This window comes from Thamnophis elegans, chromosome 1 (assembly GCF_009769535.1).
Source record: "Thamnophis elegans isolate rThaEle1 chromosome 1, rThaEle1.pri, whole genome shotgun sequence".
Lineage (NCBI taxonomy): Eukaryota > Metazoa > Chordata > Lepidosauria > Squamata > Colubridae > Thamnophis > Thamnophis elegans.
Window position 1 is genome coordinate 155,646,676 of NC_045541.1, and position 24,240 is coordinate 155,670,915.

The 24,240-nt window shown below is 38.8% G+C and overlaps 1 protein-coding gene across 4 annotated transcripts in view; it reads right to left on the reverse strand.

The window, feature by feature from the left end:
- Nucleotides 1-17,694: 17,694 nt before the first annotated feature.
- Nucleotides 17,695-24,240, reverse strand: part of KIAA0586 (KIAA0586 ortholog) — a 73,503-nt gene continuing 66,957 nt past the window's right edge. For all 4 annotated transcript variants that reach the window (XM_032236023.1, XM_032236016.1, XM_032236008.1 and 1 more), the window contains exon 33: nt 17,695-18,028. In XM_032236023.1, coding sequence (XP_032091914.1) covers nt 17,883-18,028 — 146 coding nt within the window. In that variant the 3' untranslated portion in view covers nt 17,695-17,882. The remainder of the gene's footprint in view (nt 18,029-24,240) is intronic.

Sequence of the window (24,240 nt, forward strand, 5' to 3'; positions counted from 1 at the left end):
AGTGATTAAGGCACCAGTCTAAAAAGCGGGTGACCATGACTTCCCACCTTAGCCATGAAAGCCAGGTGGGTGACTTATTGCGAGGAAAATAAGAAGAGGAGGGTTTGTTGGATATGTTCATTGCCTTGAGTTATTATTAAAAAAATAAAGGTGTGATATAAATAAATAAAAAAATTCCTTCTAGGTATTAACTAGACTTCTGTTTCTTCAGCAAAGATGCTGAAAGATGTGCTCTTAGAAAGAGACTGTGTGGCATTTTCCACTCTATATGAGTACTGAGAATGATGATCCACACTTGGAATACTGCATCCAGTTTTGGTTGCCATGATGTAAAAAAAGATGTGGAGACTCTAGAAAGAGTGCAGAGAAGAGCATCAAAGATGATTAGGGGACTGGAGACTAAAACATATGCGGAACGGTTGCAGGAACTGGGTATGTCTCGTTTAATGAAAAGAAGGACTAGGGGAGACATGATAGCAGTGTTCCAATATCTCAGGGGTTGCCACAAAGAAGAGGGAGGCAAGCTATTCTCCAAAGCACCTGAGGGCAGAACAAGAAGCAATGCATGGAAATAATCAAGGAGAGAAGCAACTTAGAACTGAGGAGAAATTTCCTGATAGTTAGAACAATTAATCAGTTGAACAACTTGATTCCAGAAAATGTAAATGCTAACACTGGAAGTTTTTAAGAAGAGATTGGGTAACCATTTGTCTGAAATGCTATAGGGTTTCCTGCCTAAGCAAGGGTTTGGATTAGAAGACCTCCAAGATCCCTTCCAACTCTGTTCTATTCTGTTCTAATCCAAGTCTTCTCATTCCCCCCAGTTTCTTCACAAAGCAATGCTGGCTAGCTATGTAATCGTTAGGAATCAAAAATAACTGGATGGCATATATCGAATCAATCAATCACCAGTTTTGCCAATGTAGGCAAAGTCTTTTAAGGTAAAAGCAATTTGACAAAGTGAGATGATGGGTTCCAATATCCCTTCCAGCTCTATTCTGATTGGCCTCCTGGATCCCACAAGATGACAGTATTTGATGGAAGAGACTCAGAACATATCAGTTCTATCAGATCTTACTGAACAGATAGGCATCATTCAAGGCAGATGATCCCACAAATATCCAGAGTCAGTGTCATGTAAGACTTTATAAATAACAACTAGCTGCTTGAATTGTTCCTGGAAATTTAATGGAAATCAGTGCAGTTCACACAGCAGAGGTGTTATATAGGTGTGCCAAAGAATGCCCATCACAGCTTTTGTCATCACATTCTGGACCAGCTGTAGTTTCTGGGTGGTGTTCAAGGCCATCCCCATATAGAGATAATTGCAAGAGCATCTATGAGTGACACCTGAACGTCCCAATGCAGAAATTAACAAAAGCATTTTAATGCAAAACACACACACACACACACACACAGAGTCATTTTATTCATACATTTTTCTACAGTATAACTTTGGAACGATTTATGAAAAAGATAAAAGACAAATGAAACAAAGATGGCATATATTTAAAAAAATCTTATGAATTGCTGCCAGATATTATATATTCATTTGCATGGTATGTGAGGAAAAATATCTTGCATAAGCATTCACATTCAAAAATCACAGATGTTTATTTTCAACCCAGATGGCATAATCTAACCTGGAGGACACCAACTTGGAAAAGGATCCTGTAGGCACTATGCTGAAGCTATTAAAAAGGGGGGGGGGGGGAATGACTGATTCCATATAAGGCTGTCTCTTATACTCCTATGAATCTCTATGAAAAAAGTTGGTTTGTGGGTTGGCCGGTTCAATTTCCTCATGCATATGCAAACATGCTAACCCCTGCTGTGAGTTGGCCTAACCTTGTGCATATTTCAGATACCAGCAAAAGAGAGATAAACCCAGTTGGGATTAGCTAAATTGGACAGACTGTCTTTCTAGAAGTTGAGCTGTTAAAAACAGATGGCGATTTGAATCCCATTCTGGCATAAAAGCAGGATAGTAGAAGCTCATTTCCATCACTTCCAGAGACCCAAAAGCTGTTATATCCTGTTTCATTTTTTAAAAAAAATAGGAAGAGGAAAGGACCATCTCAACTTCCCCACAAATGTCCTACAATGCAAACTTGGGGAGTCTTTAAGGCAGCCCTCCAAATGGAGCATCCTGAATATTTGTTTGTATACCAGCCCCTAGACTTCCCAAATGCATGATCCAAGGACATATGCATGCATTTTCAGAGAATTGGGTGGAATTTATAGTTTCCGCATATTTTAGCTGAGATTTAAACAATCCCTTGGGTGGCACAAAAGATGCCATTCCTGGAGATCATCCCCACAATGCCACATATGCTACCTCTGCATAGCTTGGAGCAGAGCACACACTTATGTAGCTGCAATATTCAGAAAGAGATAATTGTTTCCAGAAGCAAAAATCAGTGATGACCTAAGATAAGAAGTGCTTGGAAGTCCTGCGGCAGGAAAAAGCCAGTAAAGTACATTAAAAACAAACAAACAAAAAGAGACCTCAAGGCATGTCCCATAACCTCCATAATGTAGATCTATACCAGATGGATATGAAAACAGCGGCTCACAACAAAATCTTCCTATTGAGAGAAGTCCAATGTTGTGTTGTTTCTCAAAAAGAAACCTTGACCGTTCTTATTCCTGGGACTTTGGTTTTCTTTGAAATATGCTTGTGATTCTTTCTGAGAGCTGTGCTCAAGTATGAATTCATATCATCCAAATGTAGTCTATTTATATAAATAAAATATCTTAACTTTGAAATATCTACTCAAGAAAAGTTGGTAGTTGCAGTCATCCCACAATTACCATCTATCAGGAAAAAATGGCAAAAGTCTTTGCTTTTTTTTATCCACTATTTCTATATTCTTATTTACTATTTTTTGTTCACAAAAAAAGGAACCATACTTTTCTTCATACATCAGGGGGGAAATGTCCAAAATCCTCAGTTCAGGAACTTTTTTTTTTATTAAGAGTGAATTTGCCATCAGTTTGAATTCAGTCATGACAGTGATTTAATCTAGATATTTCCATGCAATTTTCTTGGCATGTTAGAGAAATGTTTCACCACTACCTTCTTCATAGATGTTTTTAAAACTTTCCCGAATAATATTGGGGAGATATGACTTCTCTGTTTCAGAGCTGGGTTATGTGCATCTACAAATGTATTCTGATTGCAAACCTATTTCTGAGATCATGGACGTCTGCAGAGCTTGATTAAAGCAACAAAAACAGCACCACACCACTGTACTGCTGGCTGCTCCGCACCTTTCATACATGCCTGTGACATCATAACATATGTACAAAAGAGGCAGGACTTCCATCATGACAGCACAATGCTATTTTTTATCATACCTGCCTTTCTCTCCCTGTCCTAGTACAGATTCCACTGTCTCAGACTGACTCTGGGCTATAAAACCTCATAAATCAAATATTTGACCTAATGTTTTAGACTTGTACGTCATTGTTTCTTTCTGTTTTGTACTGGTCAGTTTGCATGTACTGTGCCCAGGCTCTGGACACTAACATATTGGGACATGTCCAAGAGAAAACAGCCAAGGTGATACAAGTCCCTTATATTTTTTGATTTGTGCTTTTTCCTTCTCTTGCCTTTTGTAACTTTGCCTGATGAAGAGTTCAGAAACTCAAAATCTTGCATACTCTTCTATATAATTTTGGAGTGAATTTAACAAAGGAATTCCCAACTGTGGATTTCGGACTTTTTGCCCACCAAGTTATTTTTAAAGTGTTTTTTTCTTTTTTATTAAATGTTGAACATCACTTCTACACATTTAGTACTAAGAGACACAAATCTGCTACGACAATGTTGGCTCTGAATTTTCTTTAGCTTATTTTGGCTGTTGATTAAATTTTTCTTTAAGTGAATACAGAAATACATTTTATATTCACTACTCCTCAATTTTGCTATATTCAGTTAAAATATTTGTGCATACCTGACACTTCAGAAAAAGTTGAGTAAATTACAAAGAACTAACTGCGAAGATATGTGAGTCAACATTAGCCCATATGGGTTGGTCTTGTCCTATTGTTATTGAGTTTGAGGCTGGCAATAAAAAAGACTTTTAGTGTACTTGCTCCTTGATTCGCCAAGTCCAGTCTTATTGACCATGACTGCCAAAATATCAAAGGTCTACTTAAAGACGTGTAGGTTGACTCTGCAATTTCGTGCATGCCAAGGTGAATCTGAAGGCCTGGTGTTCTTGGTACAGGAAAGCCTGGATCAGAAAAGACCAAATATATAATATTATCTCATAGAAGAGGTTCTAGGTAGAAAAAAGCTTTGAGATGCTACATAAAGATTTAAGTAAAACAAAAGCTATTTGCAAACAGTGAGGCAATGACCCAGTTAAGGTATGGTAAATGGGAACTTGCTGGGCAGATGCTAAGCCACAGATAAAATTAGCTTTGGAGTATGCTAGAAACTACAGAAGTCACAGATTGAGGGGGGGATATGGAAAGAGGTTGTTTGAAAACAGTTCTAAGAAAAGTTCATGTGCACACATTGATAAAAAGTAACATGACATTTAGCTTACAGGATGATTTAGCTTATGGACGGTTGCAGTGTCCTGAGTTGTATGATTGACTTTTGTGACCTTTTGATAAGTCAATGGGGAAGCCAGTTTCACTTAACAGTATTATAAACTTAACCAAACTAGACTGTGTTGTTTCTCTGTCATATAATATATGTGGCTATATGCATAATTTTATATTTATTTATTTTGTCTATGTAGAATATATTTTGGAGGTGGTGACCCTTTGAGAGTTGTATGCAACAAAATTTCATTTTAAATGTATGCCAATTAATGTACATTCAAACCAACAATAAAGCTTTTCTATTCTATTCTATTTTATTCTATTCCATTCCATTCCATTCTAATCTATTCCATTCCATTCCATTCCAACCCATCCCATTCTATTCCATTCCATTCTAATCTATTCCATTCCATTCTAATCTATTCCATTCCATTCTAATCTATTCCATTCCATTCCAACCCATCCCATCCCATCCCATCCCCTCCCACCCTATCCTATCCCATTCCATTCCAACCCATCCCATCCCATCCTATTTCATTCCATTCCATTCCATTCCAACCCATCCCATCCCATCCCATCATATTCTAATCTATTCCATTCCAACCCATCCCATCCCATCCTATTCTATACTATTCTATTCTATTCTCTGCAGTGATTCACTTAACAAATGAGGCAAGATAGGGAATAAAATGGGGCAAAACTCACTTAATAATTCTCTTGCTTAGAAATGGAAATGTTAGGCTCAATTGCAGTCGTAAGTTGAGCATTACCTGTAGTAGATAACCCATGAGTAAAATTGTAATCTTGTAAGAAAGTATAAAAACTTTAATGCATACCTGCGTCAGGGCACCCCCATCTCCTTTTGAGCTGGGATTTACTGACGTTATCAGCTTAAGGTGTCCACTTTGTGCCTGCCCAAAAATGAAATCTTTGAATTCAACTCTCTTTGAATCATTGGCTCATCGCTTTGGATGAATAAACTAAAACATGGTTTGTGGCCAACAAGTCTTCTACCAGTCTCTTCAATTTAGAGATCTAAATTGACCTAAGTCTCTTCACCACACTCAGTCCTAAAAACTTTCAGTATAGCCTCTGGAATCCTTTCAAAAGTTGCCATTAAATGTAAGTTTTGATGTGAAATAACAGGAATAAAGATAAAGGTAAAGGTTCCCTTCGTACATATGTGCTAGTCCTTCCCAATTCTAGGGGACAGTGCTCATCTCCGTTTCAAAACTGAAGAGCCAGCACTGTCCAAAGATGTCTCTATGGTCATGTGGCTGGCATGACTAAATGCCGAAGGTGCACGGAACGCTGTTACCTTCCCACCAAATGTGGTCCCTATTTTTCTACTTGCATTTTAACATGCTTTCGAACTGCTAGGTTGGCAGAAGCTGAGACAAGTAATGGGAGCTCACTCCATTACACTGTGCTAGTAATTTGAACCACTGAATTGCCAAGCTTTCTGATCGACAAGCTCAGCGTGTTAGCCACTGGGCCACCACGTCCCATAACAGGAATATTATTAACTAAATGTGAAAGAATCAACTTACAGTTAGGTTTATTATTCATCATTTACTTCATAGCTTACCTGTTCTGTTAATTTTAATCATGTTTAAACAGAAAACAGATCTAATCTCTCCTGCTTCTTCCTACTTTTTGCCTTTCGGAATATCTACTCTGCTGCTTTCCATTTTTAAGCAGCTCCCCTAGTCTTAATTCTAACATTGTATCTCTGTTGGAAAATAGTTTTGCACTCCTGAATTAGAGAAAGTTAATATTAACTTGTGGTGATCTAAACACTTCTAATGTTTTTTTAAAAATTACAAAACCAAAATGCTTATGAAAAGCTAAGCTTCTGATATTCTTAAAACTATTACGATGCCTTTCCAAGAACTGTGAATGGAATTCAGTTCTTTTCAACACCAGCATCATATTCCTGTAGGAAGTGATCTCTGCCTTGTCTTGTTTCCCGGGTGTATTTTTTAAATGAAGTGTTGTGGCTGTATGGAGTCCTTCACGCGCTTTCTGATAAATTATACTTGTTAGCAACATGCCATGGGAAAACCCACCTCACTTTCCAATAGGAAGTCTACAGACGTAGAGGAGGTGTTCATTGCCCATAGTCTCCATGGATAAGCCCTTTCTGATAAAAAAAACCCTGTGAGGTGAAGTGCAGAGAACTTCATCTGGCATTGCCAAGCTTGAGAAGACAAAAAGCAGTCGGGATGTGTCAGCATAGCCAAGGCCTAAATTGCAGCAACCCACAGGAAAACTGTCTTTTGCCGTACATTTCACAGCTGTCAGTTCTGCTTCTCAGAAGTGCTTTTCAGAACGTCTTGATACTGTAGCTGAGGAAAAAATGCTTTCTTCCTGAAAGGCTGCTTTCTTCTTATTCAAGTTTTTAAGTCGTAGATTTAGTGGAAAGAATTTTTTTATCAGCCTTGAGATCCGTATGGGGTATGCTGAACACATAGAGGTAGTCCTCAACGTACGGCCACAATTGAACCCAAGATTTATGTTGCTAAGTGAGACCGTTGATGTGAATTTTGCCCCATTTTTGCCAGTTGCTAAATGAATCACTGCATTTGTTAAGTTAGTAACATGGATGTTAAGTGAATCTGGCTTCCGCATTGACTTTGTTTGTCAAAAGGTTGCAAAGGGTGATCACATGACTGCAACAGAAATAGGAGTCAGTTGCAAGTATCTGAACTTTGGTCACATGACCATAGCAGGGGTGGGTTTCAAAAATGTTTACTATCAGTTTGGTGGGGGTGGCTAGATGAGGGGCATGTGATGGAGTGGGCGTGGACAACTTGACACCACTCATGCATACTCAGTCACATGACACCCTCACCAAACCATGCCCACTGAAACGGTGGCAAAAAGATTTGATGGGGGGGAGGGTCTCCAGCCTTGCCAGAGCTAAGGGAACGTCTGCAAACTACCCAGTAAGAAAAAAAAGTTTTTGTTCTCCCCGACCCCCAGGAACACTCTGCTGGCTTCAGCAGGGCTGGGGAAAGGCAAAAATGCCCTGATTTTTGAGAAAAATGGGTGGAAAAGGGGCTGTTTTTCACAAAAATGGGGGCATTTTTTTTTTGCCTTCTCCCAGCCTTGCTGAAGCCTGCAGAGTGCTTCTGGGGCCCAGAGGAAGGCAAAAACGTCTCAGTTTTTGCTAAAAATGGCCCATCTCTGGGACCTCTCTTGGACTCTTTCCAACTGTACTCTGGAGAACCGGGAACATACTGCCAGGGACGTACTGTCTCTCTCAAGCCTCTTAGGGGTCCCCCCCCTCCAGGCCAGGGTTTCCCCCCCTTTGTTTGCAAAGTGGCTCTCAAGGACAATGAAGCACCCAGAGCTGCCACTTCTTCACAACAGCTGAGGACCTCTTCTGCTTGGAGCTTCAAGCTGCAGGGAGGGTGGATGGGTGGCTGCAACACTGGCAGCTTTGGGGGCTCCTTCCCTCAGTGGTTCATTTTCCTACCTGTAGGCAGCTACACCGGCTTTGTCCTTAAAGGCTGCTGCTCTGTGCCTTTTGATCTTTCTCAGGCGCGGAGAAAAGCAACCCTGGGAAGGGACCAAGCATGCTGCTGAACTTGGAAGCCAAGAGGCTTCTTTTCCACCCAGCCCCTGGTGCAGGGCACGAAAAAGACCTCGGGTCACTGCCACCTTCTTCGTGCATGTGCAGCTTTCTTCTCACTGGCTGGAGGACTTTTTGGCGCTCTGAGACCAGTGGCTGGGTGGAAAAGAAGACTCCGATCCTCTGGCACTCAAAGAGGTGGCTGAGAGGCTTCTTTGCCAGCCAGCCGCTTCCCAGCTCCGGTCAGCTTGCCATGTGATGGACGTGAGCAGCAACGAGGGGACCGTTTTGGGGGCATGGCCAGCCTGCTGCTATTACTGGTTCAGAGAGCCAGCCCCGATTTTTACTACCCGTTCTACTAAACCGGTCCGAACCAGTAGGAACCCATCTCTGGACCATGGGGATGCTACAATGGTCGTAAATGTGAAAAACTGTCATTAATCACTCTTTTCAGTGCCTTTGTAACTTTGAACAATCACTAAATGAACTGTTGTAAGTTACAAGGGCTACCTGTATAAGAAAAACATACAGAGGAGGGCTTAGCTAGGCAAACCTATGATACATGTGCCAAAAATGACACACCAGTGCTCACCAACACCTGATAATTATTCTCAAAAGCATGCCCTGTTCTCAGGTAATGTTTGGAGACTACGAAGGCCATGCATGAATGGTGAGGGGTGTTGTCATGCAGTCCCCAGACCTTCCGCAAATTGCACAAGAGAGAAATTGCACGTTGTGCTCGCATAGTGTCTGGAGCCTCCAAAATTGTGCAAGAATAGAGCGTGCTTTTGCATGGTTTGCAGAGGCCGCAGAGGAGCCTTCTCTGAAGCCATTTGAAGAACAAAGGTCTCATGAGACCTGGAACAGCACCATGCTTGAAGATATTTGGCATAGTGCAGATCCTGGGGAACAGCAGCTCAAAGCAGTCTTTTTGAGTGGCAATGCTGGCGCTAGGGCTGAAGTCAAGGCCCGGGCCTCTATTTTAGGCCCAATCTCAGTGCTGCCAAGTGCTGCTTCTCAGGTTGGCCTAGAATGTGGTGGCGGCGGAGAATTGTTTCTTTTTTGTTGAGGGGGGCGAGATTCCAGCAGAATCAAGTTAGGCATTTTCCAAATTTTTGACGTGCTGAGCCCACAAGTTTGCCATCATTGAGTTAGATCCTGTTTCTCAATCTTGGCAAGGAGTTCAACTACCAGGAGAATTCAGAAATACCTTAAAGTTGCTAAGGTTGAGAAGCAGTGGTTTAGAGTGTTGGACCCATACTGGGAATTATATACGTTTTCATATTTGCTCTCCTAGATACCACTGAGATTGTTGCCTCAAATCTCATCTCTGGCCAGAAAAAGGAGTTCCTATAGAGTCATGGATCGGCTTAAAACTGCAGGCCCTCTCACCACAATTAGGTTTTCACCTTCTGCTTCTACTATTGATGTCTCCTCACATCTTCTCAGTGCCAAAATTTTTCAGACAAAATAATTCCTAGTTACATATTTTATGTCTTCGTTCTGTGAAGAGAAACAGCTTTTCTGTTTTCCCAGGAAGATATTGGCAGAAGACGAACTAAACAGTGTTTTGTTCATTTTATTTTTGTAAATAAAAGATTTTTTCCATGGGAGAGATCACATTTCACAAATTTTTGGCTGTATCTGACTTCTAATTTCTAAAATATTTCTCTGCAAAGAAAACCACAGTGTCTTCTTCCTATGTTTCAACTGGGCCAAAATTTCATAGCTAACAATTGCATCTTTTTCTTCTACTTCCAAGTCAGCAGCGAGCCTGCATGCCTTGGGCCCTGAAGATTTGATTTTTGTTTTTAATTGCTCCAGTGGGAGGAAAAAACCTTGGACATGACAAGCTTCCCAGTCCCCTTTAAAGTTGCCTGGACAACATAAAAAATGGCCATCCTGAATGACTGGGTCACTGGAGATTGCATCTGCATGAGCAACTAATTGGGTCAACTATGTTGTTTGATTACTGCCAATATGTTCCAAGCTTGCTGTACTATTAATTTTGCTTGTAGCATTGTTAGCAGAAATTGCATGCTCTTTTATATAAAATAGGCAGTCTTCTCCAAGTTAGCACTTTCCAGCGCTACTGGGACTGCAATTCCCAAGACGAATAGGGAATTCTGGGATATAGAACCAATCCAAAGCACAGAATGACTCCAACCTACAGAGGGCTCCATCAAAATAACCCATGTAATGGTTACAGCTGTCCAAAGGAGCAAAGGACATGCAAGCTGTGTGTTCTCAGTTGTTCATAGAGACAGTTTTCTTCCTCAAGAGTCTGAACTTGTGGCTGAAAGTTATTTATTTATATCATATTTGACCACTGGCTAGGAACTTGCAGAAATAAGTTGCTTAATTAGCTACGTATCTACCTAGACCAAATTTAATTTCTTTTGAGTAGTTGGATTGTTGATATCCATCCTTCCTTCAAGCCCAGGCTTTCCTGCCTTCCTGCCTAGGAATTTTAAGGGAATGGGTTTCTCAGCTAAAGGCACCCATTTTCTCCTTTATATTTTACTAGCCGATAACTCGGTGTTGCCCGGGTATTTATTTATAAGGGAAAAATGTCCAGACCAAATGTAATTTTGGATTTTGGATTTTCCCCCTTACCAGAGGGAACCCACTTGTGGAGTACTGTGAAGCCATTACAATGGCAACTCCACTACGCTGTACAGTAGAAGCCATTTTATGGCAGTACAGTAGAATCCATTTAAAGGCACAATAGGCTGCATCTTAACAGAACACACACACCCCAACGGATGTTATGGGTGACTTACCCCCACAGTATTTTTCTCCAGAGAATAAGTCATCTGTGTACCAAGTTTGGTTGCAATTGCTCGAGGCGTCCCAGAGTTATGGTGGTACACACACACACAGCACAGCATATATATGGGTCTGGGGTGGGTTCCTGCCAGTTCTAACCTCTTCTATAGAAGAGGTTCCACAAATCTTCAGTGCCGTTTAGAACCGGTTCCAGCTCCCTCCCCCCACCCGTCCGCACATCATCACGATGGAAGAGCGAGAGGAGGAATTCTGGGAGTTGAAGTCCACAAGTCTTAAATCTGTCAAGTTTGAACACTTCTGGGATTTTTTTCTAAAGGGTTAGGGGTGCAAGCGTCTTGTAACTTGACAGCTTTAAGACTTGCATGCTTCAAATGCCAGAGTTTCTGAGCCAACATTTTGGTTGCTAAGCAAGAGTGTTAAGTGAGTTTCACCACATTTTACAAGTTGGCTATGTCCACTCAGTCACATGGCAGGCAAGCCACTCCCACCCAATCACATGGCTGGCAAGCCGCTCCCACAAAGCAGGCCACATCTACAGAAGAGGTTCTAAAAAATTTTGAAACCCACCACTGAATGAATGAATGAATGAATGAATGAATGAATGAATATATATATATATATATATATATATATATATATATATATATATATATATATATATATATATACACACACACACATATATACATATATACATACATACATACATACATACATACATACATACATACATACATATATTGAGGAAAGTGACAAATTTTTGGTTTAAAAAAAATTAAGAAATAAAATAAGATAAATAATAAATAGTTCCTACATTATATTCTCCTACTTTTCACTTTTTGCAAGGAATCTGAATTTTGAAGCCAAACCTGACAACAGGAGAGCATTTCTGCTTCTCTCACAATTAAGTGTTTCTTGAAAAAAATATTGTGTCGATTCATATATTACTAGAATGTCATCAAGAGAAATACTGTATAGAAGAAACAGAAACTGGTGACAGGCAAACTGGGCATTTGATCAAAGCCATGGTTTGGACTAGTAATGATGCTTGTGGATGATGGGAGTTGGAGTTCAGCAACAATGGTTAGAGCTAGAATGGGGAAAACTTCTTTGAAAATGTTGACTCCTTAATTTAATTGGCTTTTTTTTACACATCACATACTCTGAATTATCCCACTCTTTTAAAAGAGAATTCTGGCTGCAGATTTAGCCTACTTTAAAACAAAGCCTTGTAATTAAATTTATTCTTCACCTTCCCAATGTATTCATTATTTATTTGAAAGATGTGATTTCCCTGTTAGTGCTGATAAGGAGGGATTATCAAATATTGAAAAAGATTAAAGGGCCATCACTCTAAAATAGATTAATAAAACAATGGAAATTGACTGCTATAAATACGCTAACAAATTATAATGCACATGTAGAAGAAAAGCTGTAGAAAAAACATCTGTGAAAGAAAAGAAGTAGCTTGGGCTCTAATTATAGCAATTTCAAGGAAAAGCGCCTTTGTTGTTATGGTGTAAATAAATTATAAATACATTGTCTTTAGTATGTTTTCTTGCATATAAAATATATTCTTGCTCTTGTTTTCTTTCAGCTGTTTTAGCTAATGGTACTTTCACATGAGATTTTTATTTTGCACTCCAACTGCTTCATTCACAGAAATTTCACAGGGATCCAAACATTGGCATCTTCCATTTACAACTTTACCATGTTTTTCCCAAGCTGTTCACATCTTTTTTTTTCTTTCCATTGAACACCTACTAGAAAGAGAAAGGTGAATATCTGCAGAATACTTTGAGTGCTAAGAGAAGGGTGATCACAGATAGAAAACTTTAGATTTACTGGCAGAGGCATCTGGAAAGGGTCAAAAATGTCAAGTTGATGTTGCAACATATGATAGAAGCTTCCTCCTCCTCCCCCCCCCCGCCCTTTGATGTGTGTTTGGTGCACCTGCAGCATACATAAAAAGCAACAGTTTTGTTTATATTGCCAGGGCTCCCATCTTAGCATTTTTTGACACTCCCCTCCCATGAATCCCCTACCACAGGCTACATATAGCTCATTGAACCCTGGCTACACAGGTAACACTCATTTAGCAACCACAATTAATATCAGCTCTGTGATTAATCAGGAAATCACTTGACTGTACTTTCCTTTTTCCCATTTCTGTCTTTGGAATGCTCACACCAGTGCTGGGATAATTAGCAAGAAAGGAATTAGTGTTTGTATTTACATTCACTGGAGAAGAAGGGACTATAAGAGAGTAGGCAGGCACACAAGCTGGTGGGAAATATATATCAAAAGTAATGCAACGGCACTAGAAGCTCTGAAGGAATTCAGGGCTGGGAGCTGGATGCATTGTACAAGAACAGAGAGTATGTTCCCCATTATAGGCCTGTATTCCTTTTCATCTCCAATGTTTCTGTTCTGTGATAGAGGAAAAAAATGGGTCAAGCACAGGAGAGATTGCCTACAGCCATGATGGCGAACCCATGGCACGCATGCTAGAGGTGGCACGCAGCCCTCTCTGTGGGCACGTGTGCCATCGCCACAGCTCAGCCAGCTGGTTGCCGGGTTTCCAATGCTTGCATGCATGCTGGCCAGCTGGTCATCAAGTTTCTGGTGCTCTGGCGTGCGCTCGCCTTCCAGTTTGCGCACTCTGTGCCTAAAAGATTCACCACCACTGGCCTACAGAGACTGCTTGGTTCTCTGCCCCCCTCACCCCCTCATGCAATCTTTCCACTCTGGGGTGAGAAAAAAGTTTTTAAAAAACAACTAAGGCAGTAGACATTTGTGCAGAGCAGAAATATTGGAGAGGAAGGGATTACAGGAGAGTAAGTATGCACAGAATGGGGAATATACCAAGCTGTTTGTGTAATGTAGTTACAGCTCCCAGCCTGTTCAGAACTGCCTCATACCTTTTGATATGTATTCCCATTGTGTGTCTGCTTCCTCTCTTCTAATCCATTCTTTTGCAATTGGTCTTCTCTGCAAAAATAAAAGGAACAGTTGAAACAGAGGGCAATGCATACTAACTATAATGGCAATCACAGGTCTGAGGGACACTGCAAAGGTCATAAAGGCAGGCATTGACCTTGAAGTTACTTTTTCAGTACAGTTATAGCTTCAAATGGTTGCTGAATCAGATAGCCACCAGGTCTAAGTGTAAATTCCTGCATATCTGCTAATCAGCCATAGGATATTAAGACAAGATTGCTCTTCTAGCAATTAATGGTAATCTCTCTACCACAAGGTGGTTCAAAACACAATGTCCTTGCTGTTATTAGCAGTCAGGAAATAGCCATCTAAAACAGGCCCAAAGTCTATTGCCATCCAGTCCCAAAACGCAATGTTGCTCCCTCCCCATCCCTGGCTGAATATGCTTTTCTCAGCCCACAAAACATGCCTTAAACCTAAGATGAGCTGCAATTTTCTGATTCATGGTGGTTCTGGCGCCACAACCCACATTTCCAATCTTTCCCCAACCTCTTATTATCACATTAGAAAGTAATCCTGCATATGCAGACTCAAACAAGTCCCACTCAAGACTTATTTTGAGAAAAATATACACCGAATTGTGTTCTCCACTTTTCAGTGTTCTGTCAACAACACAAATGTTCTCCTTCCATAATTTCTCTGCCCCTTGAACTTAATTGAGATACCAAGGAGGTCATCAGTCATAGGCCCTACACCTTCTTGCATAAATCCTGTACTATGATTGCTTTACTGTTCTTGAAAGTGAGAGGTGGACTCAAAAGGCTTAAATACAGACGTGGAGCTCATGGGAAGATTTTGTCCTCATCCAGGCTTCCCAAGAGCATGAACCAAATTCCTTGTCCCGACAAAAACCCTTTTATTAATTTACTGTGAATTCTGCTCATTCACATCCAGCAAAGTCTTTCGAGGGAGGATTTACAGTCACAGACCTTATCTGGCTTGGAGAATTGCCAAGCTGATATCTGCAAAACTTGGCAAGGAATATCAGAGAGTCACGGAGCAATTAAGCAAACTAATTGTCTCCTGCAAACTCCACTCCCCTTTTGCTCCTCTTTTATTTCCACTGGGAGGGCCCATTCATTGTCCGCCTGTGGCCTTATTCCCAAGTCGACTCCTTTTCTTTAGCTGTTCCCTTTGTCTGGCAACTCTGTGTATGCGCACACTGGGAACAGACTCCAGCTGTTTGTCTGCCTTACTGATGTCTGACTCTGAAGGCAGATGATAACTGGCATACGGCTCTGGCCCCCTCTCTGCCTCTGACACAGAGCCCTCATCAGAGCTTTTCCCAGATTTCAGGACTGGCCCATGTTCCTCCCCAACTTCCTCACTGTCTGAATCTGCTGCCAGTTCCACCGGCCACTGGCAAATCACAACAGATTTTAACTGCTACTTGGAAGAGTGGAATGTGGTACAATGTGGTGAGGTATTTGGAAAAATTGGGTATGCACTGGAAGAACCTGCTGCCGGTTTTTGAAACAAAAGAAAAGTGCATAACTTGAATGGAGAATCAAAGATTTCCAGAGATATGACTGTTTAACAAATTGGTGTCCATCATCTGAGCCTTCCAGAGGAAGAGAAAAAAACCAGAGGGCTACTGACATTTAGATGAGAGAGTGGCTTCCTCTTTTTGCTGTAACTGTGTAGGAAACTAAGGGGTGGGGTGAGTTAGTTAGCAAATAGCTCACAAGACTGCCTGGCAAATTGAAAGGTAGCAGAACTTTCCCAGGCAAGGTGGGAGGGAGTGGCTATAAAGAAAATCAGTACCTTGAGAGCAATTACTTAGCCACAGAAAAAGAGGAAAATGGAAGCACAAGCTGATAGATTAAGTAGAGACCTGCAGAGTTTGGTAAAGAAAAGGAAGTGCAGCTTTTAAGAAAAGCAGAGTCTCCTGAAGTAACAGCAGCAATTTAGGAAATAGAGGTTTTGTAACATGCTCTCACATAAAATAGCTCACACACGTCTCTTTAGTAAAATTCTGTCAAGAAAAGTGGTATTTGAGCACAGGCTTTGCATTAAAAACAATCCTAGGCCAAAGATCAAGAAGCAAGCAGATGATAAAGAACTCTGGATAAGATTTTGGTTAGAAACAGATTTGGGCTACTACTATTTGATGACAGAATCTAATGAGTGGTTAGATAACTTTCTACGTTCCTATACTTCCTCACACACTATGTTCATGTGCTAGTACTGCCTAGTTTCCAGCAACAGCAGAGACTCAATGGTCTAAGAAATTGCCAGGGTGTAATCAATGCTAGTCCTTTTCCGAATTTGTTCCTATTTGTCACTGTGTTTTCAAATTGTGGTCAAGTACTCTAAATAGGGTCTAAAGTCAAAGTAGAATGGAACAATTACTTCCTGGAATTTGGATTCTGTTCTACTGTTAATGCTTCCCAATATAACATTTGACTTTTTAACAGTTGCATCAAATTGCTGGATCATTTTTAACTTATGGTTGACAAAGATATCCAGGTCCCTTTCTAGATATTTGTAACAAGCCAGATTTCTATATTTTTTCCTTATATTTTCCTACCTGAATTTGATCCCTACATTTCTCCTTGATGAATTCTATCCTATTAAGTTCCATCAACCTCGGTCCTCAAAGATTACCAGGAGTTGTTGTGCAATTCATCCAACCCTGGAGACTTGGAATTCATTTAAATTAGCTCTCTCTGACCTTATCCTAAGCTATAGTTCCCACCTCATAGTGGCAAAATCACAATCAGCTACATCATTTTCTTTCTGAAAAAACAAATTCAAAATATGAGACAGCCAGTTCTGCCTTAGTGTATCCTTTACCATTTGGCTACTCAGCTATCAACTACCAACCTCCATGGACTTTTCTTCAGTTATATATTTATTGCTAATATACTCAGGGTATCCTTTTTGGGATATGTTTGGTATCTTCTGGAACCCTCAGTCCACTCTACAGTTTCAGGAGATAAGCATTATATTCTTTTATTACGTTCCCCTTTCATTGTCCATACATGTCCTGTTTCCTCTTCATCATTCAGGGGGCTCTGAACATATCCATGAAGGCCTGTTTAGAATTGTTCCATTTTGCCTTCTTTGGGGAACAAGGACAATATGAGGGTACGTGGGCTACTAGAGCAAATCATAGATAGATAAGATGACCTGGAATTGATTGAATGTATGTATAGAAATAAAAATGGAGCAACGCCATCCTTGCATGGGAGGTCTCATGGGATATTCTTATATTATGAGAAAAGCCAAAAAGTAAAATTGTAAATATGCCAAGACTATATTAATCAGGGAGTTGGATTCTATGCTACAAGCTGTCTTTCTTTATACCATCACACCTGTACAAAGGTCAGAAATAATAAATAACATGTTTGGTTTGACAGCCTTTCGCTTCCAAAGTAAGGAATCACACTTAGGGTCCGTTTTCTCCCCAGTTACACTGATCACAAACATACAGATAGTAATTGTAAATTACATGGAATAAAGACACTTTGACCAGCTGCAATTGGAAGAAAGGCTTCTAATCCAATGATAGCAAGCATAAAGAACTTCTGAAGCTCAGTCCTCAGGTTTGACATCTAACCCTATGGATGTTGCTAATCTATTTTAAACAGAAAAGTAAGAAAGACCAATGGCCTCATCGCCCATGTTTTGCTGGGCAGTTTGATTCTCCCTTCCATTCAAATATGTGATTTCAAAAGATGAACAAAGAAACAATACCAAGGCTTAAATTTTAAAAACACAAAATATTTTATTAAAAATGTACATATTTTATCAACACACATGCACAGATATTTATATATACATATATATATACAGTCTATAAAGTTCCTGATGATAAAAGGCAAATCATTTTTTTACAATATGGCTAGCGACATTTCTGCACCAAACGTTAGCGTGTTACATTATTTTCAGACAAATACCTGTCAACATCCTCTCCCCAAAATACCTGTATGCATGAATAAGCCTGCACATTTCAAAATGTGTCTGCCCCAGAAGAATCTGAACTCCCATGAACTGAACTGAAGCTCAGAGATTTGTCCTCTATATCAGCAGATGGCACCTTCACTGATACTTTACCTGGTGCAGGAAGGGGGCTTAAATGGGGTATGACTTCTGTCCCTGAAACAAAAAGAAGATTTAGTCATTTGCAGGTCAAGTCGGCCAGCTATAAACTGAAAAATGCCATCTGACTGTACTGTCTTCATTTTAGAAAACATTAAGAGCCTGCATGCTTGTCCATTTCCAAAAAATGAGACTATTTTTCAGAGGGAACTAAAATCGTGATTCAGATTTTCCTAGATACATTAACATCTGGTAGCAGTGTACAATATTAATAACACTTCCAATGGCTATTTTTTTCTTCTAAAAAGTAGGAAAATCTTTCCAAATACAAAACTGAAAATATTAGATGGTTTAAATTCAGTATAAAGTAAAGTATATTATTAACAAATCATTACTATAATAGCTAAAGCTGAGATTTTATTTACAGACTGTATCTTGGCAGCTTTATTCAGACAATGAATTATTTTTTTCAGTCTGTTAAAATAATAATTTCCAATTATGTTCCGGTCTGCAAATATATATCTCTCTCTCTCTCTCCCTCCCTCCCTCCCCCTCTCCCTCTCCCGGCTCAACATAGCAGATGCTTAGCTAACTTTGTCTGAAACCGTACCTAAAAGTATACACAGAGCAGGAAATCATTGTTACATTATGACATCCAATGATTGGATGCAAGCTTGGCTAATACAAGGCTCATGATTGGTTTGCATTATTTTCAAGGCAAGCAAAATTATAATCTTCCTTTCTCATTAATATGCAGAGCAAATTACATATTCTCTTCAATTATAAAGGACTAAAAACTCTTTCCTCACTTAATTAACTAGCATGACTATGCAATGGCAGAAAATTTATGTAATCTGTTCCAAGTTGTGCCTCAAGAGACTAATAATTAGCTGATCAAAACTGACATGAAAGCTTTTCTTTCAATGTTGTATTCCGGAGGATGGGTGTTAATTTCTGAAGTCTTCACTTGGACTGCCCATCATATGCCTCCAAAAAAATCTACCTCCAGTCAATCTTGTTGAGAGTGAAGTGTCTCAAAAAAGCCAAGTTCTTTATTACACATTGGGGTGCTATTCTGCATCCTATTCTCATGTAAGATATTAGAACAGCATGGGTCAATCTTTTATTTTTGTTACTGAGGGATACTGTCAGCTCGGGCATTATCTACTAGATGTAACACTGTGTATAATTGAAGGAAGTTAAAACATCTCTTCTGTCTTCAAGCCCCCTTGTTTCTCTTTCATAGATTTCTGTTTTCTCCTCTTATTCTCATTTTGGCACAAGCTGCAGAAAAGTAACAGCTTTTATCATAGGCTTTCAACTGATCTCTTCTAGAGAACTTTGGCTACTAGCCTGTGGATTGCACACTGCCACCACAACATTAAACATATGTAGTGAGTTTACATGCAAATGAATATCAACATGAACATGGAAAATCTTTTTTCCTGATGTTTTGAAAAGAGCAGAGGTTGAGACAAAAATGTTTATGTTTCCAGGATCAGTATTGGACATTAAATATTTTTTTCAGCAATATTAATATACCACAAAGAGTTCCCATTGCTTTTGGAAGACATGTTACATTTTGAACATACAGCAAAATATGTAGGTCCCAACAGAGAAACTGCAATCTAACAGGCTATAGTTCTATACAAGGGGGTTTCAATTGAAATCTGTGCATTGGGCTCACAATGCAAGGAATCAAATTCCACTGGAAGTACATTATATGATTTTACTATGCAAACTATACAAAGTATATATATATATTTCCATCACATGTGCGATATCACAAAACAGATATGTCACACCAACGATGTATTCTCTGATTTTTCAAACTATGACCCCATCCCTCTCAAAGTTTATTAACTTTCACTGCATATATACTCAGAACAATCATATACATTTTATAATTGCAAGAGAAAATTGCAATGCTTAAGTTGGCAAATATCTTTATTGTGTTCACTGAATATCTACAGGTGTATTCCAAAATCTGATTTATTTCAATGTTCTGTGTAGTTTGTGCCCTTTTCTTTCAAGATTGAGTGACAGATGCTAGATGCTGGTGAAGCATAAAGGAATATTCAAATATCATAATGCAACTGTATGTTTTATAAACATGTTCTTTAAAGCAATACTGCAGAGAATGAATTGTGTCTGTCCTTAACGGCATTCTTTATAGCAATCACCCAGTGTAACAACTTGAAAGCTGTTCATTTAAACAAAAAAACAAAAGCTAAGAAGCCCCCCAAAATGTTTATTTGACTGCAAGCAAATATAGAAAAAGAGTCCAGCCAGATGTTGAAAATGCTATAAACCATATGTAAGCCTAAAAATTTTAAAACATATTTTATATTGATATATTTTCAAGTGTGGCCTGAGAGTCCTGTGCTTCCTGTAAAAGCTTACCAAGTCTTTCTCATAAGTAAGGGTAAGCAATATTGAGGTTTAAGAGCCACATTTGATAATTTGAATGACATTATGGTGTCATTCAATAATGTTGGTATTCCCATAAAAAGGGTGGGTCTAACAAAAATAAATGACATAATTAAAATGTAAAGTTCAATAAAATTATACAAAATAAAATATCCTTCTGTTAAAATTGTACATTGATAGCAACTTCTGGAGAGGCATTGATGTGCTGCATTTGACACTACTATGTGTAACTATAGAGGGTGTATCTCTGCTCAGAAAGAAAATAAGTACTAGTAGGTAAGAGAACATAGGATTCATGGATATTCGATAACAAGAAATGCCTGCTGGATATTAACAGCAGTGAAAAAAAACCTTCAAATCTTAGTGGAGTTAACTCATCACATTATTGTATTACTTTGATTCTGGCTTAATAAACTAGGTGACTCTAATCTTGATGACTTGTAAATGTCTTTTGAACAACCATGGTTTGTTGTCTAAACTATAGTAAAATGTGACATGGCTTATCAACACATCTGAAACTGTTAGAGAAGGTGTTGATATTAGAGGAGGCATTTTAATCTACATTTATATAAATCTCAACTTGGATGTTTTGGAAACTCAAATTCTGTTTTAGAACCATCAACCTCCAAGCCAAAGACTGAAAGCCGAGAGTTTCAACATAAATTGCTTTAACCCATTTGTATTAATTACACCTGCTGTCAGAGCTCCCAATGTGGCAAATCAGACACTTTTCAAAAACTCAAAATGAAACTAGTATAATATAATGGGTTTGGTCTGAAAATGGTTTCCGTATGAAGGACGATAGACTGCTTCCTCTCAATATTGCCCAAACTCACCTTAGCCATCTTATTTCATTCTTCTAATCTGTTCTGTGCCAACCACTTTTTCTTTCTCTAAATAAATATCTTTACATACAATAATAAACTTTACTTTTTGTACGCTATATTTTTCAACAATCTAAAACCTTTGAATGGCCCTTTGAAGAAACACATGATTTTAGCTAAGTTCTCTGCTACATCCCATGAATAAACTACTCATTCATACTGAGAACATTTTGCCTTACATACATGTTGTTGCTGTATTCTGCCCAGCCATTTAATATTAATGTTACCCTCAATTACCTATCCTGCTTTCATCTTTCACCTGACAAAGCCTTCTGATAATGACTCTTATATGGGGTTGACATTGCTATTCATAAAATCGTCACAGATTTTGGACAACCAGCTAGGTTGGTTAGATGAATCTAAAACTTAGAGGACAAAACATGCAATAAAGATTCACACATATTTTCTCTAAGGTGCTGCTTCAGTTGCATTTTAGCAGCACTCAAGATAAAATGTTTCTCTACTTAATGTTTATATAGATTTTGCATTTTGGGGACTTTGTAATGCTGTTCATCTTCCAGATTTTACTTTAAAAGAATAAAGAGCAGCCTGGGATGCTTCTACAGAAGGTTTCTCCAGGTTACCGCTTCTCCAGATATATCTGACTACACCACTCCTCCGACAAGATAACCAATTAAGGATAATGGGGATTAGGGTTAAGGTATCTCGAAGGCATCAGTTTAAGAAGGATACCTTGAAATCCACACAAATCCTCCTCCCAGATGTATGAATGTGGACTCTGCACTGACACTATTTTCTCAAACATGTCCTTCAGATATGTTAGAATTTCAGTGTGCATAATATCTCAGCCAACATAGCCATCAAGGTGAAAGTCCAACACATTCAGAACTGATCAAATTGGGAAGTCCATACTGTCGCATCTGGAAATGGACTTATAATACATTGACACGAAGGCTGGTTTGTCATCGGTATTTACATTTATTTCTTTATTTATTGTATGGCACATTCGTATCACAGTATTTACATTGTCCAACTGGGAAAGAAGAAGCATGGAATGCCATACTTTGCCCAAATCACCCTATTTGATTTGTTTTCTCTTTATCTTTTAGAAATGTTGTTTATACTTTTAGAGATTTTAGAAATGCTTTTCACGGACAAATTGATGAGAAAACTCCATACATTTACAGCATTTTCTTACTGATATGACTATGGTCTGTTTTTAAAATATTTTCCAATCCCACATATATGAAGCCAGGAGGGGGGAAAGTATCACTTTATAAAGTGTGCAACCTAATACAAAAATAAAATGGCTGAAACCTATGAAAAGAACACCTGGGAAAATATATCTAGCAAAATATTCATCTTCCATGAAGAACAGGGCAGAAAAAGTGACTTGTTTCTTCTACTGCCAGGTTCTGATTGCTTGGCTTTGTTAAATATCAACTTCAAAGTTTGAGTGTTGCTGTGTTCAAGGTCTTAGTGCCTCCCAATGAGTTTGTTTCAAGCCTGATCCTAAGACATCTAAGTAGACAGCTGCAACTTCCTAACTCAATGCTTTATATGTTTCCAGAAAAGAAGCAAAATTATTTTGCTCTTTATACAATTATATCCCTGCTCCTCTTTGTTCTTTTTTCTCTTCCTTTTGCCTGCTTAAAGCACCTGGATTGTATTTGCATATACAATTATTTTGTAAAACACACCTCATTGCTGAGGACATGCTGGCAATGTTTTCTGCAGCTCAATAGGAACATGACAGTCACTCTATAGTTAGATATAGGTGCGATCTGAGCTTGTTTATAGTCTCTTCTATGTACACACGGAAAACTTTTAAATATATATATATTTCTGCATTATTTTTTTGTATTATCCTTACTTGTTTGATACAATCCTTAATACAATTATTGAAATAAAATATATTAGACTTCCTGAAATTTAAGAAAAAATGGAAAAGATGGAAGAGCTACAAGGAAATTCAAGAATGATACTGAGTGAACGATAACATATGTGGACACTCCATAAAATGTTAAAGCACTGTGCTAATTCCATGTTAAACACTAACAGTGGAAGCAGTCTTAAGGCCTTCACAGCTACTGCAAATTTTCAAATTAACCAGATTGCTAACACAGTAGCCACCCTAACCACTTAATTGTTTTAGTTTACTTAATTAAGAAGGAATGTTTTTCAAACAGGGTGGCTCTGAATCTTTACATAGAAGTACAGTGTAAACTAGATTTATCCTTTCCACACATCCACTAGCTGAAGGCTACTACCATTTTACCTTCTAGTTTTTTTTATAAATCATAAAGAACATTGACAATCCAGCACAATTTTATCTGCTTAGCTGCTCTCCGAAGAACTTTAGCAAAACTATTTGCTAATAGAGCCAAGAATGCGCTAGCATCAGGCATATATAAGGACATCATTATGTATATTCCTAAAGGTTCTCTCTGATTGTGACAACCACAGAATGGTGTAGTATTTAAAATGTATTATGAAACTCTGTTGACAAACTAACACTATAGAAAGAATCTTGGAAGCAGCCTATTTATCTACATTATGAGCATGGATGAGGGAACCCAACTAGAATGCAGATTTCATCAAGGGGAGTGAATTTGCAAGGAACATCTTACCATTATGAGGAGAACTACTATTCTGAGGATTTTCTATATATTCCCATGGTATTTTTTAAAATATTTCAGGAATGACCCAGAAAATAAATAATGATGTGCCACAGATTCTCACTGTAGTTTTCAAAGTTTTCATAAGTAACATTCAGGCATTTCTAAAGATGCTCTTTGAACCACAAGAGCCAGTATAGTATACTGGATAAGGTGTTAGCAGGAAGCCCCAGGTTTGAGTCCTCCCTTAAAAATAAAACTTTGGACGAATAACTTATGCTTAGACCAATTTATCATATGCAATTGTGAATGCAATTCACAATGCAATTAGAGGAGCCCTTCCCCCTGCCATGTTAAACCATCTTTTCCAGAGGAA